Source organism: Grus americana, chromosome 10 (genome assembly GCF_028858705.1).
Source record: "Grus americana isolate bGruAme1 chromosome 10, bGruAme1.mat, whole genome shotgun sequence".
Classification (NCBI taxonomy): domain Eukaryota; kingdom Metazoa; phylum Chordata; class Aves; order Gruiformes; family Gruidae; genus Grus; species Grus americana.
Window position 1 is genome coordinate 15,909,350 of NC_072861.1, and position 25,626 is coordinate 15,934,975.

At 54.4% G+C, this 25,626-nt stretch overlaps 1 protein-coding gene across 6 annotated transcripts in view; it reads left to right on the forward strand.

Moving 5' to 3' along the window:
- Positions 1-327: 327 nt before the first annotated feature.
- Positions 328-25,626, forward strand: part of NTRK3 (neurotrophic receptor tyrosine kinase 3) — a 219,379-nt gene continuing 194,080 nt past the window's right edge. For 5 of the 6 annotated variants that reach the window (XM_054837014.1, XM_054837016.1, XM_054837017.1 and 2 more), the window contains exon 1: positions 362-1,093. In XM_054837014.1, the coding sequence (XP_054692989.1) occupies positions 846-1,093 (248 nt within the window). In that variant the 5' untranslated portion in view covers positions 362-845. Of the gene's footprint in view, positions 1,094-25,626 lie in introns of all 6 variants that reach the window. The other variant, XM_054837019.1, reaches the window with a different exon arrangement.

Sequence of the window (25,626 nt, forward strand, 5' to 3'; positions counted from 1 at the left end):
AGGGAAACCCACCCAAGAACCAAGCGAAAGGCAGCATCGTTCTCCTCCGAAAGACGAAAGAGCCTGAGAAAGCAGGAGCCGAGCCAGAGCCCCTCTGCTCTCCCCCAGCACAAATTTAACCCCAGCTATAACTTTCCCTCTGCAGGCGGGGCTGAGCTGGGGCTCCAGCAGTGCTGGGGTGGGTTTTTCCCCCTCTTAGCCCCCTCCCCTAGATTGATTTTAGCGGAGAGGGAGGGGGGTGGGGAATCCTTTTTATTGCAGAGCCCGGCTCGCTTTGCAAGCCTTCCTCCTCCTCCTCCTCCTCCCCTGCTTTTTGTGCCCGCCGCAGCAGGGCTGGCCAGGCCGGGGGAGGGAAGGGATGGGAAGGGGAGGTCGCCCCCTCCTCTCCCCAGCCTCCTCTCCCTCTGTGTGGTTTTTTTTGCAGGTGTGTCAATTTTAATTCTGCCCAGTAGGTGGGACTTGGTGACTTTCGCACCGTTTTTGTTATTTATTTATTTTCCCGGCTGCCTCCCTAGCCTCCCGTTGCAATCCTCCGGAGCGGCTGGTGGGGAGCGGCGGGCGGCGGGCGCAGGGCGGCCGGGCCAGCATGCATCCCCGCCCGCTGCCGCTGCCGCTACCGTAGCGGGAATTACAGCCTCTCCGAGCCAGCTGCCAGCATGATTTCATCTGCTGGAGGATTTTTGCGTATGATCGCTTGAGGTTTTGTTGTGTTTTGGTTTTTTTGGGTTTTTTTTTTTTTTGGTTTTTTTTCCTCCCTCTGTCTTTGTTTCCTTCCCCCTTTCCCCCCCTTCCCCTCCCTCCATCCCCCCTTTCCTCCTCCTCTTTTTTAGAAGCAGCAATCGGAGATGGATGTCTCTCTTTGCCCTACCAAGTGCACTTTCTGGAGGGTATTTTTGCTCTGGAGCATTTGGGGAGACTATCTGCTTTCGGTGCTGGCTTGCCCTGCTAATTGTCTTTGCAGCAAGACAGACATCAATTGCAAGAAGCCGGATGATGGGAACCTCTTCCCTCTCTTGGAAGGGCAGGATTCAGGCAGCAGCAATGGCAACACGAGCATCAATATCACGGACATCTCAAGGAACATCACTTCCATGTAAGTGGGGGACCCCCCCGGGCTCTCCCGGGGCGCCGTCCCCTCCCGGCGGCAGGGTGCGGGCTGGGCTGCCTGTGCAGGGCTCAGGTGCCCTCGGCATTGCTGCGCTGCCTGGCAGAGCTCAGCCCTGCTTCCCGTGCAGAGGATGCAGATCCGGCTGATCCCCCTTACCCCATCCCCACCCCCCTCCACCCCCCCCCCCAAAAAAAAAAAAGCAAAAAAAAAAAAAAGGCCCAGCAACAGTTTGGCGAAGGCTTAAGAGGAATAAAGTAAATGAGATCTGATTCCTTAGCAGGAGAGAGAGCAGCAGGCAAAGATGCTAAAGCTGCTGCTTCCTTTAACTGTTTGCTTCTGCAAGGGAGTGGGGACGCCAAAGCTACGCACAGCCACATATTTACCCAAATTGGGCAAGAAAAGCAAGTTCCGAGCGGCTTGTTCTTTTTCGAGACTTTGGATCCGATCAGAATGTCTTTTTTTTTTTTTTCCCCTTTTTTTTTCCTCATCCCCACAACACAAAATACTCCCTTGCCTGCCCTGCCTGAGTGTATCTGGGGATCTGCGGTTTCGGCTTTTTAAGGGGAGAAAAAAAAAAATAGGACAGTGAGATGTCCCTTAAGTAGCTTATTTAACTCGCATTGTTATAATTTTGCAACTGGATGTGATACTGCGATAGGATCTGTGTGTTTTCCTCTCGGGGTGGTGGCGGTGGGGAGAAGCATCGGAGCAGGGAGATATTTTTAGTTGAGCACTTTGCGTTTGTTTGCATGCTTGTTTATCTGGAAAATCAACTTGAAGTTGCATTATCCTTGTTTGGAGAGGCAGTTAGCAAAGCCCATGTTAATCTCATCAGCGTGGAGTCGAGAAAAGAATATATTTCCTTCTCCTGAATCCATCATGCTCTCTGTGTGTGTGGAAAAAAAAAATCCTCATCGCTTCCAATCTCTGCTCTTTATTTTCCAGTACATTTTTGGGTGAGATGAACTCTGAGCCATTTCATTATTCTAATGCTAATTGAAATGTGAGCATTTAGGGAAACGTAGCCCCCAGAGCAAGTTGCCAGTGGGAGTTGAGCAGAGAAGAGGTGGAATCTTTTATTCTGGCAGTTAAATGCAGCAAGGTTTGAAATGAGTAATGGAGGCTTATTTATTTATTTTTTTTCACCTCGATCGCATAGTTGCATTGAGGGAGCGGGCTTTGCTGGGTCTCTTCCTGAGGCTGTTTTATTTGGTCACAGTGCAATTGCAGCAGAGTCATGGAGTAATTGCAGTGCCTCTTTCGCAGCTCTGCTTGTCACCTTTGCTGGGTAAAGATGACAGGAGCTGCTTTCCCCGCTTGCTTACAGGTTCATGAGATGCCCACGCAGGTTTTCAGCAGGTACCACTGACCCTGAACCCCCAGCCCTGCCTTCGCCTTGCCAGCAAACCTCTGCTGCAAACCCAGCAGGAATGGGGAAAGTAAAGGGAGAAACTAGTGCAACGCTCCCCTTCCAATTGCCCCATATTTATCCTGCGTCGTGGTGCTGGAGTGTTTTCTCTGCGATGCTGGAGGGACGTGGGTGATGCTGGGGAAGTCAGAGAAACTCGTGTTTTTTTTCCTGTGCTTGCTGTTTGTTGTGGTTTGGTTTTAACCCTTTGCGGGGTGGGGAGCAGCAGGAAAGGCTGCGAAGGGTTTGGAAGCTGCCAGCGTGAGTGAGTGTGCGTTGTCAGATGCACACATACATCTGAACTGCTGTGAGAGGTAGTATTACATGAGTCCTTTGTGCCCAGAAAATGTCTTTACTGCTTTGAAATTGAAAAATGCTGATAAGCAGTCTGTAAAAAGGAGAGCGGTCAAAAAAAAAAAAAGGAAAAACAGACAACTCGGAAACAGAGATGTTGGGTATTTTTTTGGATAGGAGCTTCTCTTAAGTTGAGGAAGGAGAAGAAGGTGCCGGTTTTTGCTGGATGTTGTATGCATCTCTGCTCCACGCTGAGCAAAGCACGTTCTGTCACCCTCTGCATCACTGCCAGCCCCACGCCTCCCTCCTCTGGCTTGGGGGGGCTGAGGCACAGGATGGGGTGAACCCCAGAATGCTGTGAGGGACTGAGACCAAGCATGAGTAAAAAACTTTACCCAGGGGTCTGTGCTTACTGGGAAGACAGCAGTGGTTTGTAGGGGATACTTATGGGACAGAGGGATGGTTTGGGCAGTGGGGCTGCTTTCTAGCGAAGGAGTCACTGCTGGGAGCCAGGACTGAACCCATGTTTGTGCTCTTGCATGGGAGGCATCAGGTCCTGCACCCTTCCAGGCTGATGTCAGGCCTCTCCTTGCCAGCCCTCACATCATGGATGCTGGGGTGAGGGATGCATCAAAGCCCAGCCTGGTCATCGCTGAATCACTCCCGGCACGCGGGTCTGATTCAGCTGGGCACTGAACGGCGGTTCCTCCTGCTTGCCATGCTCACCGGGGGCTTGGCTTCATCAGGCAGCTTGCCTCGAGTGGGCAAGAGCACCTTTTCCCACCAGGCTGGGGGGTGAATAGGGGAGGGTTACCCCTGTCCCCATGGCCAGGGGATGCGATGCTCCAGCTGCAGGCCCTGGGGGAAGTGGTGGTCTCTGCTCCATCCTGCTGCTGGTGAGAGGACAGATGGGATGTGGGGTGGTGAGACCACTGTGGGGGTTTATTCATGTCCAAAAAACAAGCTCAGCTTGGCAACCTGAGCTTGGGTGGTGCTGATGAAAGGCTGCCAGGGCCCATTCGGAGGGCTGGAGAAAGAAAGCAGTGTGAGCCAGCTAGGAGGGCTCGTCTATCTTACTGCCTTGAGCTGGGGCAGAAGCCCCTCCATACCAGGTCACCCCACCCAGACAGGTTCCCCCCAGCATCGGGGGCCAAGCCATCAGAAACTTTGGGTTATTTCACATCTCAGCAGCTGATGAGACACCCCAAGGCAAGAATGGCAGAAGAAGGACTGGAGATATCCAGCCTGTAGCACTGCCCACGGAGGCTGGCAGGGCAAGCCAGCTCTGTGGGTGCCCACCGTGTGGTACCCCATCACCGAGCCTCCCGTTGCACCCCTCAAATGAATGGCCTTTGCTCCGATTGCTGCTGCTTCTGGTTTCCCACCCATCCTCCTTTTGGTGAGAACAGAGCAGCCACATTTAGGGCTGGGCGGTTGCTGGGCTGGGGGGGATGGTGGCACACAACCTTTGTGCAAATCCAGGCGGTGCCAGGTTAATAGTAAAGCAGGGGAAGGGCAGGAGGTTCCTGCCCTGAGATAGAGGAGGAGGTTAGGTTGGCTGATGTCCCTCTGCCCTTTCTCAGCCTGCCCAGAAACGTATCCAATTTCGGATCGCATCCCTGGGGATGTGGCTCTGCACGCAGTGATCCTTGTGAGCGCTGCCAAGTGTCCTGTCTAGCTGTGGGGCCAGTTTGGACCCCGGCTGACATCGCTCCAGTTCGGAGTCACGCTGCTGGATTTCCCCCTCCTGATTCGGGGAGAGGATGACCATGGGGCTCGGGTATGTTCATGGCATCACTTTTCCTTGTGCAGCTGGGTGGCCTTTGCTGTGTCCCCAGCCAGGTGTGACTTCTGGAGATGCTCAAGCTCCCCCCTAACCTAGCCTCACCCCTGCAGTGTGAGACTCCATCCATTGCAAAACCTCCCTAAAAAGACCAGATGCATAAGAACTTTGGTCCTGGAGGTCCCACTGCACATAACCCCTTCTGCCCCCACGTACTGGGGTGTTTGGCACTCTAAGTCTGCATCCATGGTGCTGCGGGGGTCTGGCTGGTGCACGGGGTGGCCGGGCTCGCCTGTGCCGCCGCATGTCGGGGTGACTGCGGGTGCCGCGTGCTGGCGGCAGGCCGGGGAGTTACCCTTCTGGCAGCGTGGGCAGCGCCTGCGTGCGCCGGCACGGCGCGTGGGGAAGGATGGACGGAGGAGTTTGCCATCTGGGCCTCCCTACTTCTCAGCTGTTGCTATGGCACTGCAGAGATGCTGCCAGGCAGGCGGCGATGGCCTGCATTTGTCACCCCTGGGCTCCCTCGAGGTAGGGAAATGTCCCTGGTATATAAAGCCTTGCTCCCATATCCAACCTCACCAAGGGATAATGTGGGGTTTTTCAATGATAAAATAACTCAATAGGTGGGTTTGCAGGGTTTATTTGTGCGGCTTGTAGCTGCCTTCAACAAGGTGAGATGAATTCAAAGCAACCCAAGAGGCGGTGGGTCATCATGGAGCACTGTGGGATGCAGGATTTTGAGGTCTCACTTGCAGGGCCAAGGTGAAGCATCTTGCCCCCTTCATGGACAAGAAGAGCAGCCCCATCCTTTCCTGCTGGTCTGTCCCACCAGCCTACGGCAGCATCCGATCCATCCCGTGGGCCTGGCTGGGGGTGGGAGAGCCGCGTCAGAGCTGGGCGCCGTGGGGGGTGAGCGGCAGCGCAGCCCCCACTCGCTGCGCGGGAGCTGGGAGCACGTGGCGTGGGGGAGAGTGAGGGGGTGCATGGAGCAGCAGCACCCCTTCGGTGCCAGGAGAGGCAAGGCACTGGTGATGCCCATGTGCGCCTGCATCTGGGAAGGAGGGAAGAAAGAAAGGGCAAGCATCTTCCTGGAAGGGCTGCAGGGAGCAGAACTTGCTTTGGTGGCTCAAACAGCCAGGAAGAGGACTCCTGTGATGCTCAAGTTAGTGATTGCTCTGCTTCAGACAAAGGGCACAAACATTTCCCCTCTCTGTGAATCAACCATAGCGTGCCCACTGTGCTTCGTGTGCTGCTGCTCTCTGGAGACGAAGGGCTTTGCATTCCCAAAGCCTCCCGTCCCGTTGTTCCTCCCATCTCCTGGACCCAGAGGCTTTGGCTGCTGCAGAGACCATTCAAAAGGTCCCTAATTCAATCCAGCTTTGTTTTGCAGAGCTCTTGTTTATGCAGTGTGGCTGTCCCAAAGGATGTTAGGATGGGGGAGGTGGGTGCAGCGTGAGGCTGTGAGGACAGAAAAGGGTGCAGACATGTCTGGGATGAGGAGGTGGGCTGAGATATGGTCTTAATGCTCTAGAGGTGCTTTAAGCTGGGACCACTGGTCCTAACTGTCCCTGTATCATCCCCCTCAAATCAGGGAATTGGGTCTGTGGCGGGTGCTGTGCACCAAAGTAGCTAAACTTGCACAAGGCACCTCCTGCTCTTAAGGCCTTTCTCCCTGCTGACCAGTCCTGGAGGGAGGCACTTTCCTGGCACAGGTGATGTCTTGAACCTCCCATACTTTCGCAGCCCTCCAGGCCACGTGTGGAGGCAGAGCAGAAGGTAGATGCACTATAAAAGGTTTTTTTTGGAGGAGTTGGCTGTCAGGGCCAGGTCTCAGCTTGGCTTTCCCAGCAGCGACTGAGCTAATGCTGAGCAGAGGACATCAGGCACCCGAGGGTTACAGCCCTGCTTTGTCTGGGACATGGGATTCCTGCTGGGTTGAGTCACCTGACTTTTCAAGCCAGAGTCTGCTGGTGTCTCTGCCCCCCTCATGCCTGATTCCACAGGGGTCCCCAAGTGCTCCCCAGCCACATCTGCATTGCCTGGCTCTGTTGATGGCCCACATCAGATGTTTCTCTGGGGAGGAGACAATTTTGGTGCCTGCCAGGACATCTCAGGCTTTTTCTGAGCTGAATATGGGGCCTGAACTGCTGCCTGGACAGGAGGAGCTGGTGACCCAGATGGTTTAGGGGTGCATGTGGTATCTCCCTAGCCCTCATCTCCTGCAGGGTTTGAGGAGGTCTGAGCCGGGTCTGCCTGCTGGCTTGTCTTCCTGGGCTTGGAGAGGTGAACTGGGGATGCTTTGCGTCTAGGACGGGTGTTTCATGGGAGGAAGAAGCAGAGATGGAGGGGAAGACACTGAAGAAGGACCTGCCTTGCTGCCCTTGGACGCTCAGAGGTGTGTTGTCTCTGGCTAGGGGCTTTTGTAGAGCTCAGTTAGGGTAATCTCTGTGGGTCTGCTCTATCCCATCAGCTCATCCCCGTGGAGGGTGACACCTTCATATGCTTTGTCATGAGGCTGCTTGTGGTCTCCCAAAAGGCCTGTGACCATCCATGCACCCAGCAACGCTGGGCTTTTTCCGTGAACCCCCCAGACAGGCCATGAGATGTCCCATGGGATCACCCTTGGGGAGGCCCGCAGGTAGGTCATACCCAGTGATGCTGCCCGGTGCTACCCTGGCACACTGGCTTGTCCTGCTCAATGCAGTGCCCATGCTAGGTGTTGCCCGTGAGTTTATGGTTGGATTTGGTGCATCCCATTCAAGGGGGCTGCAGTCAAGCAGGGAGTGAATCAACCCCTGAGCCTGCCAGGGGTTCCAAAAGTGAATGTTAATAATGCTTGTAACTCAGTGTATTATTTACCAGGCACTGTCCAATAGCAGTAATTTTGAGCTTTGGGTTTCCTGCAGCGGGGGTTTGGTGGGCTGCGTAGGTGGTTTCTAAGCAGGTGCATTTGATAGCAGCCTGTGGGATCTGGTGTCCCCCTCTTGCTCTCCCCTCTGCACCAAGGGGTGCACAGCAAACCCCCTCCTTCCCCCCCGAGGTGGTGCTGCGGGGCTAGTTTCTTGTTCCGAGGCTGAAGTTTGTGCATGGTGGTTGGATATTGCAGGCACTCTGTGCCCCACATGAAGAGATGAGGACCAGCAGCACCGTTTGCCCCACGCGATGCTCCAGGTCCCGGAGGGCCACACACACAGCACCAGGAACCACACCTGCACCGGGCTGTTCCCCTTGTTCATCTCCCGGCGTTGCGAGGCTGCTCCGGCCAGAGGCTATTTGTGCGGGAACGTTTGCAAACGAGCAGCTCCGCGGATGTGCCGTAACCCCCAGCCCCAACCGAGCCTCTGCCTTGTGCCCTGTTGGGGCAGCCGGAGCCCGGCTCACCCCGGGCACCCTCTGCCCGGCTCATCCCCGGCTCCTCCTCTCCTCTCTTCCCCCGTTCGAGGGTGGCTGTGCCGCTAGAGGGCAAGCGGCAGCGTGAGAGCGCCCGGCTCCGGGCTGCGCGGGCACGGGTGGGGGCCGAGCCGCACGGCCGGGGGCATCGGGGCCAGTGCGGGGTGCGGGAGCGGCGGGGGCTGCTGGGGCTGAGGGGTCAAGTCGCCGTTTGCTTGCTGTCGGGCTGATGGATGCCGTGCGGGAGAGGAGCCTTTGCTCTGGGGTGTCCATGCTGCCGTACCACTCTTGGGCTCCCACCTGCTTCCCAGCTGGGCATACCGGTCCCCAGGTGGGCACCCCGCAGTGTCAGATGGTCCCCTGGGATCTGGCTGAGTGCTGTGTCATGGCGTTCTCCTCTGTGCCGCTGCAGGAGGATGCGATCGGTGCACCCCCACGTACCGATAGCTCTTACAACAGTGCCGCAAGTGATACAGCCCCAGCCCATCTGTGAACTGAGGTGATTTGTGGCTTTTTGGAAGGTGTTGATCCAACCAGAGCAGATGCTGTGGGGAGGTGTTTGGGCTGTTTAAGTGCCAGGCAAGAGATGCCTGATAGGGGTGATGTGCTGCTGTCTGTGCCCAGCTTGTGGCTGTGCATGATCCACAAGGAAGCCCCTTACAGCTCTGCCCATTTTACTGACAGGGAAACTGAGGCATGGAGCAGCAGTGTAACTGGCGTGCAAGCAGCAGAGACCCTTCATCCCAGCACCAGCCAGGGTTTAAGGAGAGGCCAAGCATGGAGGGGGGATAAACAAGGCTGTTATATCTGTCCTGTTGTACTAAACATCCATGGGAATTGTCCCCAGAGAAATCCTGGATGTAGAGGCAAGAGGGCACAGGCTGAGAGCTGTCTCTGGATGCCGCCAGGGTGGCTTTGATGCTCTTTGCTTCTCTGATTAACCCTTTGCTGCAGGGGTTGGATGGAGGTTGGAGGGTTAAAGAGGCCACATGTCCTTCTCCAAGCGGGAAAGGCTGAGAGGAGCCTGGTGTAAGATAGGGAAAGAGCTGGCGGTGGTGGGGAACTGGTTTTGACCCTGCAGCATCCTCCACGTGCAGCTCCTGAGGGATATCTCATCCTCCCCGGCAGCTGGGCCAAAGATGCGCTGGTTATTTCCCTGCTGGCTATCGCCATGCGCTGCCAGTGTGGTGGAAGGGCTGTGACACCCAGTGGTCCCCCAACACAACAGCAAACGTGTCCCCAGCATCATGGCAGGGGTGATGTTTGGCTGGATGTGTGCTGGGGCATGAGTGATGGACACAGGTTAGAGCTGTGATATTGCTCAGCGCCTGGGCTTCACTTCATTTGAAGAAAAGGAGATCAAAATCTCTCTGGACTCGCCTTGGAGGGCTGCACCGGAGTCAGAGCCCAGCTAGTAGGGCTCTTCCACCAGCCCTGCTGCATGTGCCCTTGCACATCTCCATCCTCCATGTGCCACTTTGTTTCCAGATCCCATGGGGCTTGGGGGTCCTGCCCTGTCCCCCTCTGTGTGAGACCTGGCCCCTGCTTGCCTGGAAGGGTAGCACCAGGAAAACACGTGCTATATTTTTAGGTTGTTTTCATGTGACCTAGAAGTTGGGGAGCTAAAGGAGAAGCCAGAACCGTGTGTGCAGCCAGCTTTCCTCCAGCTGCCACCCATTGCTCTGGTGAAGAAACTAATGGAGCCTGTTAGTGACCGTCCCCATCCTGTACCTCCCTCCAGCATGTGCCATCACCTCCACGTTCCCCTTCTCCCAGCTTCACTGTGCCTTAATGGAAAGGAAAACTGCTTTTTTAATTAAAAACAAAAGTCCCAGCAGTGGAGCAGAAAGGTCAGGAACAATTCCCAAGGGAATGTGATGGTGTGATAGCATAGATGGGTAGCTTGGGGTGCTTCTCCTTGACCTTGGTGCTTTTAGCAGTGACAACTAAATAGCCTTGGCATCCCAGGGCTACAGGAAAGGATGCAGGGAGATGCTGAGCCCAGGTGCTATCCCCCCTGCATCCCCTTCCCTGCAGCCCTTCTATGGCTCCATGCTGGGATCCGTTGTGCTGGGGAGGGCAAAGGGCACCGGTGCCTTAGCTGGCTGGCCCTCACTGTCCCTTGAGGACTGAGAAGTGGGTAGGAGCACATATGAGCGTGGTGAAGTCCCCATCCTCCTGGGTTGTGCAAGGCTGTCCCTTAACTAGCTGTCCCTGAGCTCTCCCCAGGCTGTTCCCGCTAGGAAATGTTAATGTGGAAATGCTCAAACAGATGCTGGGAATTTGAGTGCTGCTGAGGACCCTGCATGCTCAGGGTTTTGCCAGGATAAATTAGGAATATGAGTGCTCAGCTGAGCTGCAGTGATGCCAGGCTCTAACTCCTGACCCTGCCAGGACATGAAGCAACATGAGGCAAAGCCCGGGTGCCTCCAGCTGCTGACCTGCCTTCTGTTCCTGGAGCTGGTCTGGTCTCATCCCCCATCCCATACTCTCCCTGGAAACGTCGTGCAGTGACCTGGGCTGGGAACCAGGAGTCCTGGCTCTCTGGTCTGTGATCCAGCTGTGCAAATGCTCCCTTGGGCTGCCTGCCCTTACACAGGACCACAGCCCTCCTCCTGCCTGCTTATAACCCAGGCAGGCAAGACCAGCTTGGGCATCCCTTGTGTCCATCCCAATACAGATGGGATTGCCTCTGGGGAGCTCTGTGACTTGTGTGGCTGGAAAGACCTCTCCTGTCCCCCCAAACCTCTTGCTTCCAGGGTGTGGCTGGGTGCTCCTGGGACAATGATGTGGGTCTTGGTTTTTGGCTGTCTCTTGCCTTGCCTGTGTTCTCCCAGCCAAAATATATCCCAGGAAAAGTGAGCTGAAAGCCATCGAGTCGCTCTTGGTGGCTGCTGCTGAGCAGCCTGGGGAGCAAGCAAAGTTCAGCGGGACACGGGGTCAAGGATGCTGTGTGTTCCCAGCCTGCAGAGAGCATCTCTGTCCTCCTGGGGCTCTCCCTGTGCCAGTTCAGAGAAGCTGAGTGTTACCGGGGACTGTTTCCTAGTTTGAGCCTCTGGGCTCTGGACACATCTGTACTGCCAGCCATCTCACGGGCTGTCCCACGCTCTGCAGTGGGGAGGCCAGAGTAGCACAGAGCCAGGTCAGCATCAGAGCAGCAGCCTGGTGCTCCCTTGGCAAATGCTGTGCTCCTCATTTCAGGTTGGGGCAGATGCTGGAGGGTGTCCTTGGGAGCATCAGAGCAAAGCCTGAGCTGAGGAGTGCACATGCAGGGCACTGATGTGGCACAGGGATGCTGGCTGGGCAGGGAGGGATCCAGCACAACAGGGAGCTCTCTGGGGCCTGGCACCCGGGGGGTTAACAGCAAGGTGCATGGTACAGCTGGAGCGGATTTGGGAGAGGCAGAGCCTAATGAGGCTGAAGAGATATCAGGTGGGAGAGCTGGGGTGTGGGCATTGAGGGATGTTAGGGTTTGTGGGTGAGGAAGGCAGGCAGTTGTGGTGCTCCCTACAAGATGCTGCAGCAGTGGTTTTGGGAAGAGGAGTTGAAGCTGGGATGCTGGCAGGTATGAAGCTGGGTGGGTTGCCTGCCCTGGCTCTGGGCAGGGGGACAGCTGGGAGGGAGCTGGGTGCCTGTAGCTGGTCCCCAGAGCAGCCCTGGCTGCCTGCATGGTGGTGGGCCGTGGTGATGTGTGGTGGTGCCTGTCTCTGTTTTCCCCCCAGTGCTTTGTGGGTTGATCCTCTGGCCTTTGGGGCCACAAGCCCTTGGCTTCTTGGTTGTAGCTGAGATCCCATCTTGGGGCCAAGAGGCACCACTTTGGGCAACCTTGGCTGGAAATCCTCCTTTCTGTGCTTTGCACTGCCTGTGTTCTCCTCTGGGTCTTAATGGCCAAAGTCCTAGGTGCCCCCAGCCTGAGCTGTGCCTGGTGCTGCTTTGTGTTGCAGATAAGCCCTCCCTTCTGGGGAGGGATGGTGGTGGGATCCTCAGGCTTGTCCACAGCCCCGAGCAGGCTGCCCAGCAGCCGGCATGCTGTGGGCTACCCTGACCTGGGGAGAAGGATCCCTGCCTTCTGAAAGGCATGGGTAACATAGATTTACTTATTCAGAGACTTAATTAGCATCTTTAAATATTAAATAGTAAACAAACTGTGTCTAGTGGGATCAACATTTACAAACAGGGATTTTTTCTTTTTTTTTTTTCCTCCCTCTCTGGGACATGCACTTGTTTTTTAAGTGTTTGGGGAGGAGCAGCTGCATGTGGGCTCTGGTTGATGGGTGAGGGATGGACCCACAGCCTGCTGGTGAAGGAGAGGGAGAAGATAGGGGTGAAGGGGCACAGACAGACAGGATGGTTGGGAAAAAGGAGGCAGAGAAGCAGGGATGTGCGCTCAGAGCATAGCTGTTTGGGAATCACAGAGCCAAGTGCTGGCTTTAGGTAATTCTCTGCAGGATGTGTCATCCCCCTCCTGCCCAGGCAAGTGGAAGGGGACAGGCAGGAGATGGAGGTTCCTGCCACGGCACAGCTAATCGCAATCAAAAGGTGGTGGTCCCTGCAAGGGGAGGTGGTTTGCAACTGATCAGCATCCTATTATCTCTGCAAATGGAGGCCTGCCTGGTAGCGGATTACACTGGGGGTTATTTATTGGCAAAGCACTGTACAGTTTTAATTTTTCCTTTTTGCTTATTCAGGCTTTAGCTCCAGAGGAAAATAGCCTGGGGTGGCTTTGAAATGGATTCTCTCTGCACCATTAACTTATTCAGTGAGTTTAATGGGCCTTTTTTTCTCTGAGCCTTGAAGCCACCATTAAAAGGCAGAGATTTATAAAAGCAAAGATACTCCTGAGCTTTAGTCAAACTTTGGGGTAGAGGGGTGGGGGCAATGGTGTTGCCGCTGCCTGTGGTTCAGATACACAGGTTTTTGCTCAGGAATGTCGTGAGGGTTGGATGCTGCTATTGTGCCTCTCTGGAAGTTTTATATGGAGAAGAGAACTGGGTTGCTTGGGCTGCTGCCCTGGTGCTGCCCATATTTCTCTACCAGAGGAGCTGTGGGATCAGCCAGGCTGTGCTGTGAGCGAGCCCTCGCCTGCGAGCAATGGAACATTATCTGCGCTCTCACGTGTTGGGATATTGCTGGCTGTGACTTGTAACCTGTCTGCGCTGCAAAGCTGCCGTTTCTCCAGGCTGAAAGAGAGAAACTTATTTTCTTGCTTTGTGTAGGCTGCTTACAACTTTATTTTCATCTTGTTTATGCTGTGCTGGGGCTGGGCAGTGGTTGATGCTTTCATGAGTGTGTGCGGTCAATGCTTGGAGCTCTTCCCCTCTCTCTGCTAGTGACACCTGGTCCTAATGCACCCCCGTGCTGACCAGCCCAACACTGCGGGAAACTGGGCACGCCTGCAGGGATTGCACGTGCTAAGCATGTGGTTTCCTGGTACCTGGTGCAAAATACGGTATCTGAGGTGTGTCTGGAGAATGAGATGAAATGTCTGAGTGAATTCCCTCTTTCCTGGGCTCTTCTAGGACCAACCTCTCTACCTTTTGTATTGCAAACCAGACCTGGTATCTTTTGGGAGACTAAATGTAGAAGCAAGTAAGACATGGCTTGGCACGTCATCTAGGGGCACCGTCCCGCTGGCATGGTTGACTCTTTGGTGCCCAAGCCATGATGTGTTGCAAGCATCACTTCTGCACAGGCAGCCCGTGGCTTGCACCAACGAGGAGCAGTGGCAGCAAGGTTTCCTGGCTGGCTCCCAAACATTAAGTCAAGCTGGTCCTGGCACCTCCTGTGGTGGCAGAGGCCAGTGTGGTGCCTGTCACGCTCCCCCGAGTCCTCCACACAGCGTGGTGTGCGTGGATTGGGAGGATGTTGCAATGTTATGGAATGGCAGCCGGAGTCTCAGTGCTGGGACAACTTTTCCTATATATTTCTTTACAACCCTTGAGGTTAACCCCAGGTATTGTGAGCAGGCCAGGCATAACCCGTGTGTCTCCTTGCCCAGCCTGGCACCTGCTAGCTCTGGGGTGCTGGTATGAGCCTGGGCTGGGAGGTTTGTGACATCTCAGGACCCAAAAGTGCTGCCACCCTGTGCATTCACACCATGCACTTGAGGTGTGCATCCCCTGCCAGCCCTGCTGCAGTTCAGGAGTGGGAGGAAGATGTGGTGGGAGAGGGAGTGGACCTGGTTGCCCAAGCTGAAGTGCTCAGGGTTGCACACATGTGGCTGATCCCAGACCCTGGCTCCGTCTGTGTGCCAGAAACAGCTGGAAAATGGGAACGGAGACTGGGTGACGTGACCCATGTGTGCTTGTGCTGGTGGCCCTGGGGCTGGCTTGCCTGCCCTGCCGCAGGATGGAGGCATGGCAGACCGTGACTCCTGTCTGCCCATCACCAGTCTGGCAGCCTGTTCCAGCAGCGGTGAGGAGTTTTGGCAGCAGGAGAAATGCTGCCTTGTTGCCAGAGGATGGGCTGGATCAGACCCTGGCAGTGAGGGGTTGTGGGGCTTGCCAGGAGGAAGGGCCTCCAGCCTGAGGAGGAGGTGTCTGAGGGTTTGCTGTTTGTAGCCTCCTGGAGGAACTGACCACCAAGCCTGGCCTTGGAGTGCTGCCTTGGGGTGGTGGCAGGACAGGAATGCACTGAAATGACCCTGAGGGTGCGGTGGCCAAGCAGAAGCCAGCTGCAGCTGGCAGCCACGCTGTGATGGGGATGATCCCCAATGCTGGCCTGTCTGTGACCTCCAGAGCAAGGCGGGGCTCGTTGCAAATCCATCTGCTCCTGTGCCCCTCCCTGGGTCACAGCACTTGGGGAAGGAGACTCTCATTTCCTAATAACGACCCATAAGAAGTACTTCTCTCCTGCCCCTGTAAATCCTTGCCTCCTCGGTGCTACCTGCTGTGTAAATTGCTGCTGACCCTGTAAATCACCCTCTGCTTCACTCCACCTCCCCTGAAACTGGCCCTTCCCTGTAAATCGTCTGTCCCCATCAGTTTTCTCCTGCCATTCCCCTTGCTCTGCCTGCGCCGTAAATCCTGAGCCCTGGTGAGGCTGGGGGGGATGTAGGGAGGAAGGGTGCAGTGATGGTTGATGGGGGGCAGCCTCCCTGGGGTGGGTTAATCCCTCCCGACAGCTCCCCCAGGAGACTCGCTCACTGGCGGGAGCTGGTGGAGGAAGTTCTGCCTGTGGGGAAGATCATCTTTGTGCTGGAAGCAGGACAGGACTGGGCTGTCATCTTCAGCCCCTGGGCTGCAGCTAGATGGGTGCAAACTGGAGGGTGTTGCTGGAGCCTGTGCCTGACCGCAGACATCACAGCCCTTGGGAGGGCTCTTGGAGCAGGCTGCTCCCCCAGGACATGTTTCTGAGATGTAGAAATTGCTAGAGCAAAAAGAAAATCTCCCATTTATCCCTTGAGTGCTCAGGGTCATCCCGTAGCCTAGCTTCACCGTGCCCCTGTTTGAACTCCCTTTGGCGAGTACTGAAGGAGCTGCAGGCAGCAGAGGTCCCTTGTGGTGATGGAGGACTATCACCTGAGCTTCTGCTGGATGCTGATACCCTGTTTCTGAGCTCTGAATTGCTGGGATGACCATGCTGTGGGGTTTTTTTTTCCCCCCTATGATGTTGCTGGGACAGCATGTAGGAGCTGAGGCAAGGGGTCTGGCAGAGACATGACCCAAAGGAGGTGTAGGAAGCCAAGCACGGGGGCATCAACTCAGTGCCGTGAGCTGTGTTTTCTGTAACCCTGGCCTCGCTGCTCAGCCCAGGCATGCTGGGCTGTGCCAGGGTGTGCAGGAGGAGGTGTTTGTGCCTTTGGGGAAAAGGCTGCGCTGAAGCTGATGGCTTGGCCTGTGCAGGCTGCTCGGCCTCTCTCCAGGCTGGTAGAGCTGCTGCTTTGCTGAGGGAGGGGTGTCCCAAGGGTGCACACACATCGGGCACCCAGATGGGAGGCTTGGATGCTGGGTGGTGTTTGGTGTGCAAAATACTGAGCCTGGCTACATCCAAGGACTTAGTGAGCAGAAACTGATTATGCGCAGAGAGCGCTGCCTTTTTCCTCCTAATGAGCGGGAGTGAACATTGCCCTGAAATCCATAAGCAGCTCTGCCCCACTCTCACGGAGGTCAGTGGAGCACACAGCAGAAGATGCAGAGTCAGAGCCAGGATGGGGTCACTGGAGTATTTTGGGATGGTGCTGTCTGCAAAGCTGCTGTGTGCACACAGGGTTTAGAGGCTGCTGCTTGGCTCCCTGTGGAGGAAAACACTGCAGGAGATCTGAACACCTTGCGATGTGGCTTTTGGGGTGCCCCAAATCCCCAAGGTGTGAGTGGGAAGCTGGGGTGCCAGGTACCAGCCTAAGGCAGGGGAGCGCAGCCCTTCTTGACCTCTCTTTGCAAGCCCCAAGCCTGGAGGAGCTCCTCAACCACCAGAGTGGTTTGGGGTTTGGTTTACTGAGGTGCTGGCCCTGACCCACCATGGACCATGCGTGTCCTCTCGAAAGGCACCGGCCAGTGTCATTTGTGGCTCAACTCTGCCCCATTACCCAGAGAGCGGTTGCCAGAAGACTTGCAAGCAAAGTGAGGTGATGCTCTGGGATGGCTGGTTTAGGCATTAATATTAATTGCTCACACTGCTGGCGGTGCTTTGCAACAGACCTGGGCTTTACCCAGCCGGGTGTTTCCTTTAGACCTTTCTCCTACTGCCAAACATCCTTTTTTTTTTTTTTTTTTTTGGATTAGTTTTTCTTCTGTATCTTGTGTGTGAGGCCGGTTGTGTATTAGCACTGGGGTTATGACACCGCTATGCTCTGGCTTTGGGAGGAGGACAGAGGAGATGTGTACGGTGGCAGCACAGGGATGCTAACAGCACTGGGGAAGGCAGGGGGCAGTGGAGGAGAGCAGAGGCAGATTTTCAAAATCCATATAAATAGCAAAAATAAATTTCCAGCAAACACTTCCAGTCCTGCAGTATTAAGAAAGTGAAGCACTAGAGGATAAGAAAAGCATGAGCAATAACAGCAGGGATTTAGAAAGAATAAATCTTGCCAGACAAACCTGATTGCTTTTTCTTTTTGATGGAATCTCAAAATTAGTGGCTGAGCAGAACGTGGAAATCCTAATATATTTGGATTTAACAAAGCATTTGATATAGTGTCTAGCCAAATCTTACTCTTAAAATTAGTTCAGTTTGCCTTGGATATGACGCTGCCAAATGGACTGAAAACTGGCTTAGGGCCCTAAGCAAATAGCGATGGGCTGCATTTGGGGAGAGGGGGAGCTGCGGGACCAGAGCTACAAACTGGCTTTTCTCATTTGAAAAAAAAAAAAAAAATTTAAAAATGACAGAACCCCCCAAAAATAATAATAAAAAACCACCCCAAGAATGTGGCCTCAGTTTGAGGCACTCTTACAGGAATATTGACAAACTGAAGAGAGTTTGGAGGCAAACAAGGGGTAAAAAAAAAAACCATTGGAGGGGTCAGATTACCCTTGGAGGGAGGTGGAGGCTGAGAAAGTCCCCGGGGCTGGAGGCATTTTGGGGAGGAGCAGGTGGTGGCCCGTGGGGCCGGGATGAATATTTGGGCTGTTGTTAGGACCTGGCAGCGAGCACCTCAGCGCCTTCGCCCCCGCGCAGCGGAGAATCGCTAAGCTGCCCATTTCACGGCCCTTTCCAGATATTATCGAATAAGCAGGGGAAAATATTCACCGTGACTGTCAGAAAGAACATCCCTGACCAAGGGAGCTGAGCACGTTTCCTTGGGGAAAATCTTGAGTCTCGGAGCAAGCATGAGGAGATGGCCCTGGGCAATTTGGGTCAGTGGATCAGGATTTTCCTGGGTCATGGGCTTGGGTGGAAAGCCAAGAAGTGGTTGTAGCTGCCTTGAGGTGCTACCTTCCTCCTGCAATATCTATCTGCATCCTGCAGGCATTTGTTTTCCTCAGAGAAAAGGCTGGGAAACTGCTGGTGGCAGCTGGCGTGCAGATGTGTCCCCAAAGGAGGATGGCCAAGTCCCAAAGGGATGATGGCTGAGTCCCTGAACATTTAAAGGCTTGTAGGGAGGAGATGGCACCCAGGTCACCTTGCAGAGGTAGGACAGGATAGCTTGATGTCCCTCACAGGATTTTATGTGAGGGGTTGATCCATGTCCACAGAGGTTAGGAAGGATGAGGTCTTCCAGCAGGTTCATCCGTGAAGATGTCTGTTTAGCATGCTGAGCACTTGGAGTCCATTAGCACTTGTTTGGGGCCTGGAAGAGATGCTGAGCGTGTGGAGGCTCTTGAGATAACGTTCCCACGAAGTGAGGAAATGTGTGTGTTCGTCAGCAATGGCTCTTTTGGATCAGTTGGGTGCTACCAGTGCCATCAACTTCTCACCAGACCAGCGGGATGGCTTGGGTGAGCCAGGCCTTTCTGTTTGCCTTTTAAAGCAATTCTGTGCATTTTGATAGAAATGCAAAGAAACTTTCAGTACAGGAAAGGCAGCGTGCTAGAGGGGATGTCATTTTGCGTGGGGAGCAGCTACCTTGCACCGGTGAGCCAGCGTGGCAGGGCAGGAGTTAGGTGGACTGAACCAGAGCTAGGGCTCCTGGAAGACAGAGTGGCCTTGTGTTGGTGTCCTGGTCTCCTTGAGGGAGCACAGGGTTTCTTCACCCCCATTGTGGTCCTTTAAGTGGTCCTCCCTTTGCATTACTCCTTGCCCATGTCTGAGCCTGCTGGGGGGGTGGCAGGACGGGGCTGAACCAGGCAAGGTTTGGGAGGTATTTTTAGCTGTTCTAATTGTGGCAAATAAATGCCATTCTTACTTGTTGGGATTGAGCTACGGCTAAATCACAACTAGTTCTAATGATGATAATTACCGGATTTCAATATTTATAGAAACGGGCGCTTCCTTCGTATCGGCGGCTGCCACTGTGCTCTCACCTTCACAGATCGAAACCTTGGCTCATTATTGCTGCAGCTATTTATTTACTTGCACATTTTTAACCCACAGATGGCAACGTATGAGAGATCTGAAATGATACGGGCCCACCAGGGATGTTGTAGTCTTTGGGTAGAAGCTGCAGGATTAATAGGGAAGCATCTCCTAAGGACCTGCTGGGTGGATTTTTGCTTTTTGGGCACCCTTGAGAGAGATTCTCAGGTCTGTGAGCTTGCCCGCGTCTGCCAGGGCTTAGCCCCCAAAGGGTGGAGGTCGCTGTGCATATTTTTGCATGCATTAGCACGGTGGATTGCTGCCTCTGATTGCTGTGTGCGCTGAAACACGCACACGCTATAACTGGGACAGAGCATAAAGGTGAGACGACACGAAGGGCTTGTCCTGTAACGCTGGGCTTGGAGGAGCTTGTGGAAAGGGGTCTGGGAAGTTCCTGCCTGCAGCAGCAGCAGCTTCTGGATGTCTTGATTTAGCAGCATCCCTCTCCAGCCTGGCACTGCAGAAGGATGGGTACCTTTTGGAGTGTGTGGGCACAGAGCCATGTGCCTGGGTGGCACGCGAGCCTGTCCCCTGTGCCTGGGATGGGGGTGCAGACCCCCCTGGGCTGTACCAAACCAGCCCCGTCGGGCTGATCCCAGCCTGCAGATCCTCACAGGCATCCAGACCCACGCGCCCATCAGGTCTGAGACTCCCTCCTTGTGCAAGGTGTAGAAAAGATTCACTTATTCAATTTGCTATCTCTCCAGTGCCACATAAGCTGTATTGATAAATTAATCTTATATTGTTGTGACTAAACAGCCCTGCAATTTTTTACACTGTGCAGTCTAATCTGTCTTGACAGCTGTATCATTAGTTTATATTTGTTGTAATCTTATTCGCTGTGTTGGCTGTGGGGAGTTTTTATCTGAGGTGCTGTGCTGCTATGCAGGCATTGGGCACAACTGGTGGCTTTCCACCGGGCATCTGGGGTGCTGTGGGGTGCAGCCAGGCAGGCAGCTGGGTGCTCTCCCCAGGAGCCAGCCCCAAAATGCTGCTGTGCTGCCCTGTAGCAGCATCCAGCTGACAGCAGCATCCCTAGAGCTGACCTGGCCTCACCAAAGCATCCCTGCTGCTGAGGTTTTCATGGGGACCCCTGGGTTGGGGTGAAGGTGTTGAAAAGGTGGATGTTTGGAGATTTGCATTTTAAGGCGTCCTGAAAGGCTTGCTGTATGGTGAGTTGTTTTCTTGGTTTGTGCTTTAGTTTTCTGTGGTACGGGATGGTCCCTGCTCCTTTGCTGAGGTTGCCTTTTGGTCATGGAGGATAAAGGGACTGTGGGAGCACGGACAGCACAGCCTGCCACCCAGGCCTTTGGAAATGTCGTGTGAAGGGTGGTGATGTGTGCTGGTGTAGCGTCGAGAGATGGAGGTGGCTGTGTTACAGCGTCATGGGTGGCTGGCTGCACCCCCAGCTCAAGCCTTGGTTTGCTGTGCCTGGTCTAAGTGGGGCCAATTCGGGCATCTCTGTTGCTTTTGCAGAGATCCTTTGCTTTGCTATGCAGGCAGCTTTGCGTGCAGGTTCTTCCAAAAACAGCTCCCCAAAACTGTGGAGCAAAATGTTGTGGGCTGGTGAGATGAGATTTCTGCCAGCAGGGAGCAAAAGAGAGTGTGTGTTCCCTGGGTATGGGACCAAATGTGGGAGTGGGAAGCATTTTGGCTGCTACTTTGTGCTTTAGGTCTTGAACTTGTTAAATCTGGATGGGAAAGGACAGTTGCTGGAGCGCAGGCTCCTGTTTGCAGCATGTCTGACCAAGTCTGGATGGCTCAGTATCTGCTCAAGTCTGTCCTCTCTTGAGTGCATCCTTTTTGGGAAAGCATTCAGGATCAATGCTTTTGGGAAAGCATTTGGGAGTTGCGGTTGTTCAGCCTGGAGAAGAGAAGGCTCCAGGGAGACCTTACAGCAGCCTTCCAGTACCTGAAGGGGCCTACAGGACAGCTGGAGAGGGACTGTTTACAAGGGCATGGAGTGATAGGACAAGGGGTAACAGCATTAAGCTGAATGAGGGGAGATTTAGATTAGATATAAGGAAAAAAATTCTTCACTGTGAAGCACTGGAACAGGTTGCCCAGAGAAGTTGTGGCTGCCCCCTCCCTGGAAGTGTTCAAGGCCAGGATGGATGAGGCTTTGGGCAACCTCGGCTAGTGGAGGGTGTCCGTGCCTGTGGCCGGGGGGTGGAACTAGATGACTGTTAAGGTCCCTCCCAACCCAAATCATTCTATGATCTGGCAAGACTGAAGATCCTGAGGTAGATGTGCCTCTTGCAATTTGATGATGCAAATTGTTATTTAGACCTCTTATTAGGCTCGTTCACCTGTAAGGCCTGGCAGGGCTTAGCAATGCTCTGTGCTGTGCTCAGATCCACCCTGGCACCAGTAACGTGTCAGCCCAATGGACGTGCCACAGTGCCTCGTGGTGCCGTGGTGGTGCTGTCCATATGCTTCCCCCTTGCAGGCAGGACTGAGAGCAAAGCATGGGATGTGCTGTGTGACAGCCCCAGTGGCTTCATGTAGGGCTGATGGGGGAAGATGAAGCTTGGTGAGATCTGCATGGTGACGTTGAATGTAGGAAAAACCCTGTTCTAGGAGACAAATGGTTGGAGAAACATCTGTAGCCTGCTTACTGCCAAGCGTGCAATGATGCTGTGAAAGGATTTTCATGCGTGGTGGTCCACAATGAGTGCTGACAAGGGTTTGGTGATGTCACTGTCCACCACACAGCTCAGAAGCTAATTGCTGTGGCACCAGAATGCATCAGGGTTAAACTGCCGTTTGTGAAGTGATCTCATGTTGCGGATGGCTGGGGACAGCCCTTGGTAGTGGCAAAGATCTGTGTTTGCATCCTGCAGCTGGGAGAGCCTCCTGCTGTCATTGCTAGGGGACCTGCTGTTTGTCATCGGCTGCGGCTGGTGACAAAGTTATGGACACCAGCAGCTTGAATACAGTTACTCGCGATGGCTGGAGGCAGGAGGTGGTGTGCATGCCCTCGTTGGGCTCTGCGCTGTTGTTAGTGTCGTGTCCTCTTTCCCAGATGGGTGGGGTGATGGAGACGGGGGTCCCTAGCACTTACCCTGAATTCAGGGTTAATGACAGTGCACTACCTCTGCCAGCAAGGCAGTAGCACCTCCACGTGCACTGAGCACTGTTGGCCTGCTGTCCGCTCCCATGGAGAAGACTCATTTCCCACTCATCTGGTCTTTGGTGCCTGGGGACTTTGCTCCAAGGTCTAGTGGTAAAGGATGATCCTTCACGTGCAAAGATCCTGCCAGTGTTTTTGGCAAGGAATTGGCTCACGGTGTAAAACCTGAATGGTCTGCAGCAATGGCTCTCTGATGGGAGTGACTCAGTGGGTGAAGCGGGCCCGCTGGGGCACGCAGCATTGCCCAACACACTGGTCTCTTTGCCAGATGGGAAAGATTTTTCCTCTGCTCTCCAACCTTCTTCACAGCACCTGACGGTTGCTGTTTGCACCCTGCTTGCTTATTAGCTTCCTATCAGAGGTGGGAGCGCAGAGAGGGGGGCAGAAGCCTCCCTGGACGGGTGCACTGAACCGGTGGCAGGGCCAGTGCCAAAGCTCTGCTCCTGCTACCCTCCTCTGTGGCGACCTCCTGCTTGTGGCAGGGGTAGTGCTGGGGGAGATTATGGCTCTTTGCTGTTTGTAACCGTCTTGTCACTTAACCAGTATGAGGATGTCTTGATTTTTTTTTTTTTTTTTTCCTGCTTTATCTCTGGGTGAATTGCAGGTCCTTGCCCTTGACTCCTAGATAGATCTCACTCAGTGCTTGGTGCCAAGTACTGCTTTAAGCTCAGGGTATTCCCTGTGCAGCTTGGGATAGCCTCCAGTGCTGCCAGTTCCTAGGCACTGGTGTCAACTGGGAGCCACAGGGAGTTTTGGCTGGTAGTGCTACGCTCCACCCATACTGATGAGATTATTTCCATAGCAACTACAGGCTTTTTCAGAGGGGAAATAGGGGAGAGAGATGAAAATCCAAAAACAACCCAGCTGAAAACTGTCATGGGCAGAAGCTGTTGGTCTGTGTGTGGGGGTTCCAGGGGATTGTGTATCGCCTCTCACCCAGGACAGGTTCCCTGTCTCAATGTATTTGTGTGGGACCTCGTGGCCAGGCAGCCTGCGTGAGCTCCTGATGGTCTTATCACCTAAAATACGGAAACTGGAGCTGGTGCTTGCATCGTGCTGCTCAGGAGGGCTGGGATGCTCTTGTGGGGCAGCTGGGCTGGAGAAGGGGCAGGAGCACGTGGGGCCATGCTGCGTGGAGGCGGTGTGTGCTGCAGCTCTCAGGGGACCCATGGAGGATGCTGCAGCTGCTGATGCACAAAGTGATTTCCCGAGCTAGTGGTGTTGCTGGTGAGGCAACTCCAGTGGTGCTAGGGGCTGTGTCAGCTCGGGTGGGAGCTGGTGATGCCTCTCACCTGCCCCTGCTTTCCCTCAGCGGGAGAAAGCAGCAGCTTCTGCCCTTGAGCATCCCAGCACTGTTTTGGCTCTGAGCTTTGCCCTCCCCTCTGTTTCATCCTGCTTCCTTCTCCTCTGCCTCCTGCCCTCACTGGGAACCAGGGAAACAGCTAGAAGGGCTGTAAATGATGCTTCTGGGGCAGAAAGCTTTGAGAATGTGGTGACAGGCACAAGCCTGGTACAGTGAACCTGTGTGTGCTGTCCCAGAGGCTGAATCTGAGCCTTGGCATTGCAGCAGAAGACAATGGAGAGTGGCTTGACCCAGTGCTGTTGTGGGGTATCTGTGGTTTGGTGGTGGCCAGTGGGCTTTGAGTGGGTCTGCTGTGTGCCTGGGAAGCCCAAAGGTGGCTCGGAGGCTGGTGGACGTGCTGCAAGCTCAGTGCAAGGCTGGTTCGGGGAGGCTGTGGGTGAGGGCATATTGGTGGGTAGATGCCAACTGCGTAGGTTGGTGACACCTGGTCTCAGCCCTCCTGCTGCAGAGGAGGAGGGAGCATGAAGGCAGCGCTTCTATGCCCCATTGCAACATCCGCAGAGGGAGAGGGAGCTGGCGTGCAGGAGGGCTGTGCCCTGCCAGCTGCCGTCCCCGGTAAGCCTCAGCCTGGCATGCGGCATGAGGTCTTGGGCCCCAGCTGCTGCAGGCTGCAAGCGAGCCAGCCCGCTTCCCGGAGGGCTGCCCAGGGCTGGCTGCAGACAATGTCCGTATTCTTTGTGCAGAACGAGCTTCCCTTCTCTGGTAACCCTCTGGGCTTATGTCGTTTGCTCTGAGGTTGGGCTGGTGCTGGGACCCTCCTGGCTCTCCAGCTGCTCAGGAGCAGAAACAAAGTTTGAGTGATTCTTTGGTGGGCGGGGGGAATAATCCAACAACAACAAAATCTCCCTGGAAGGACTTTGTCCGATGATCTGCTTTCTGGCTTTGAAATTGCTCTGTGACCCTAAATGGCACCAAAAAGACATGTGTCCTGTTAAATAAATCTTCAGCCCAAGTTGTGAAAGGGCAGGCGCCATCAGGAGATGCACCCTGGCTTCCTCGCTCGCTGCCTCTCCACAATTACAACTGAGCAGGACCTCTGGATCCCTCAAATGCTCCTGCAAGATTTTCTACCCGTCAGAGTGATGCCAACCTCTTGGAAATGCTTCAGAACTAGGAGGCTCATTTTCAGGAGCACCAAGCTATCAGACTTGTCATGTCTATGCTCATGTCTCGTAGGAGGGGACGTGGCCTTGGGCTATGGAGAGGGGCACGCGTGGGCTGCCGTGGCCCAGCTGGGACTGGATGTCATCACTTCTCACTGCTGTGACCTTAAACCTCTGTGCAAACCCCTGAGCCTCAGTGGTGAAGAACATCTTCAAATAGTGTGAGGAGAGCCTGCTAGTGAAGAGTGGGGGTGCTGGCACCAGGTTAATGAGTTGTGACCTGTTGGCTAAGCTGCAGTAACTCAGGCTGTGTGCTCCTGCCTTGTTCCTGGTGTGAAGCAAAACGTATTTGCTTAACAGCCAGCGCAGCTCAACAGCAGTGTGTTTGGATAGTGTGAGCTCAAGGGTTTCACCCCACCTTTGGCCCTGGTGAAGGAGATGCCCATGGGGAGCAAAGGGCAGGGGCTTGGTAGAGGTGGCTGGTTTTGGAGGGCTGGCAAGCCCTGGCTGTGAATGCTGCTCTCTGTCGAGCTGCTGGGTGAGCAGAGGCTTTTCCATAATTCATTTATGCCTTTATCTAGAGGAATGGCAGACCGAGCAGTGATGTGAGATAGAAACCATCCCCAGATTTGCTGTTTGTGTAGCTGAATTGGCTCAAACACAACAGCCTGGTTAGCAGTGTCTCTGGCTGTCAGTGTCTTCTCCTATAACGTTTTTGCAAGATGCTTTTTTTCATGTTTATATGAACAAAGTAGAGCTTTGGGAGAGGAGCTTTTAAAGTGTCCGTTCCCTCCCTGCTCTCCTTTCTTCCCTTCCCTGCCTCCTCCTGCCTGTGTCATGTTTATAGGCATGCTGGTTAGCTTTTCCTTTTCAGAGCCAGCTGACTTCCCTCAAAATATTTGCTACCCTGGGAAGCCTAGAGCTCCGAGTTACCACATCTCGATGTGTGCATCCCCCCGCTCCTGAGTGGTGCTTCTGCTCTTACACCTCTGCAATAAGAGCAAGCCACTGTGTAGGAAAAGCTGGGGGGGGGGGGAAGGGGAGTGTGTTTTTTGGTTGTTTTTTGTTTTTCCTGGCTGGGGAGAAGG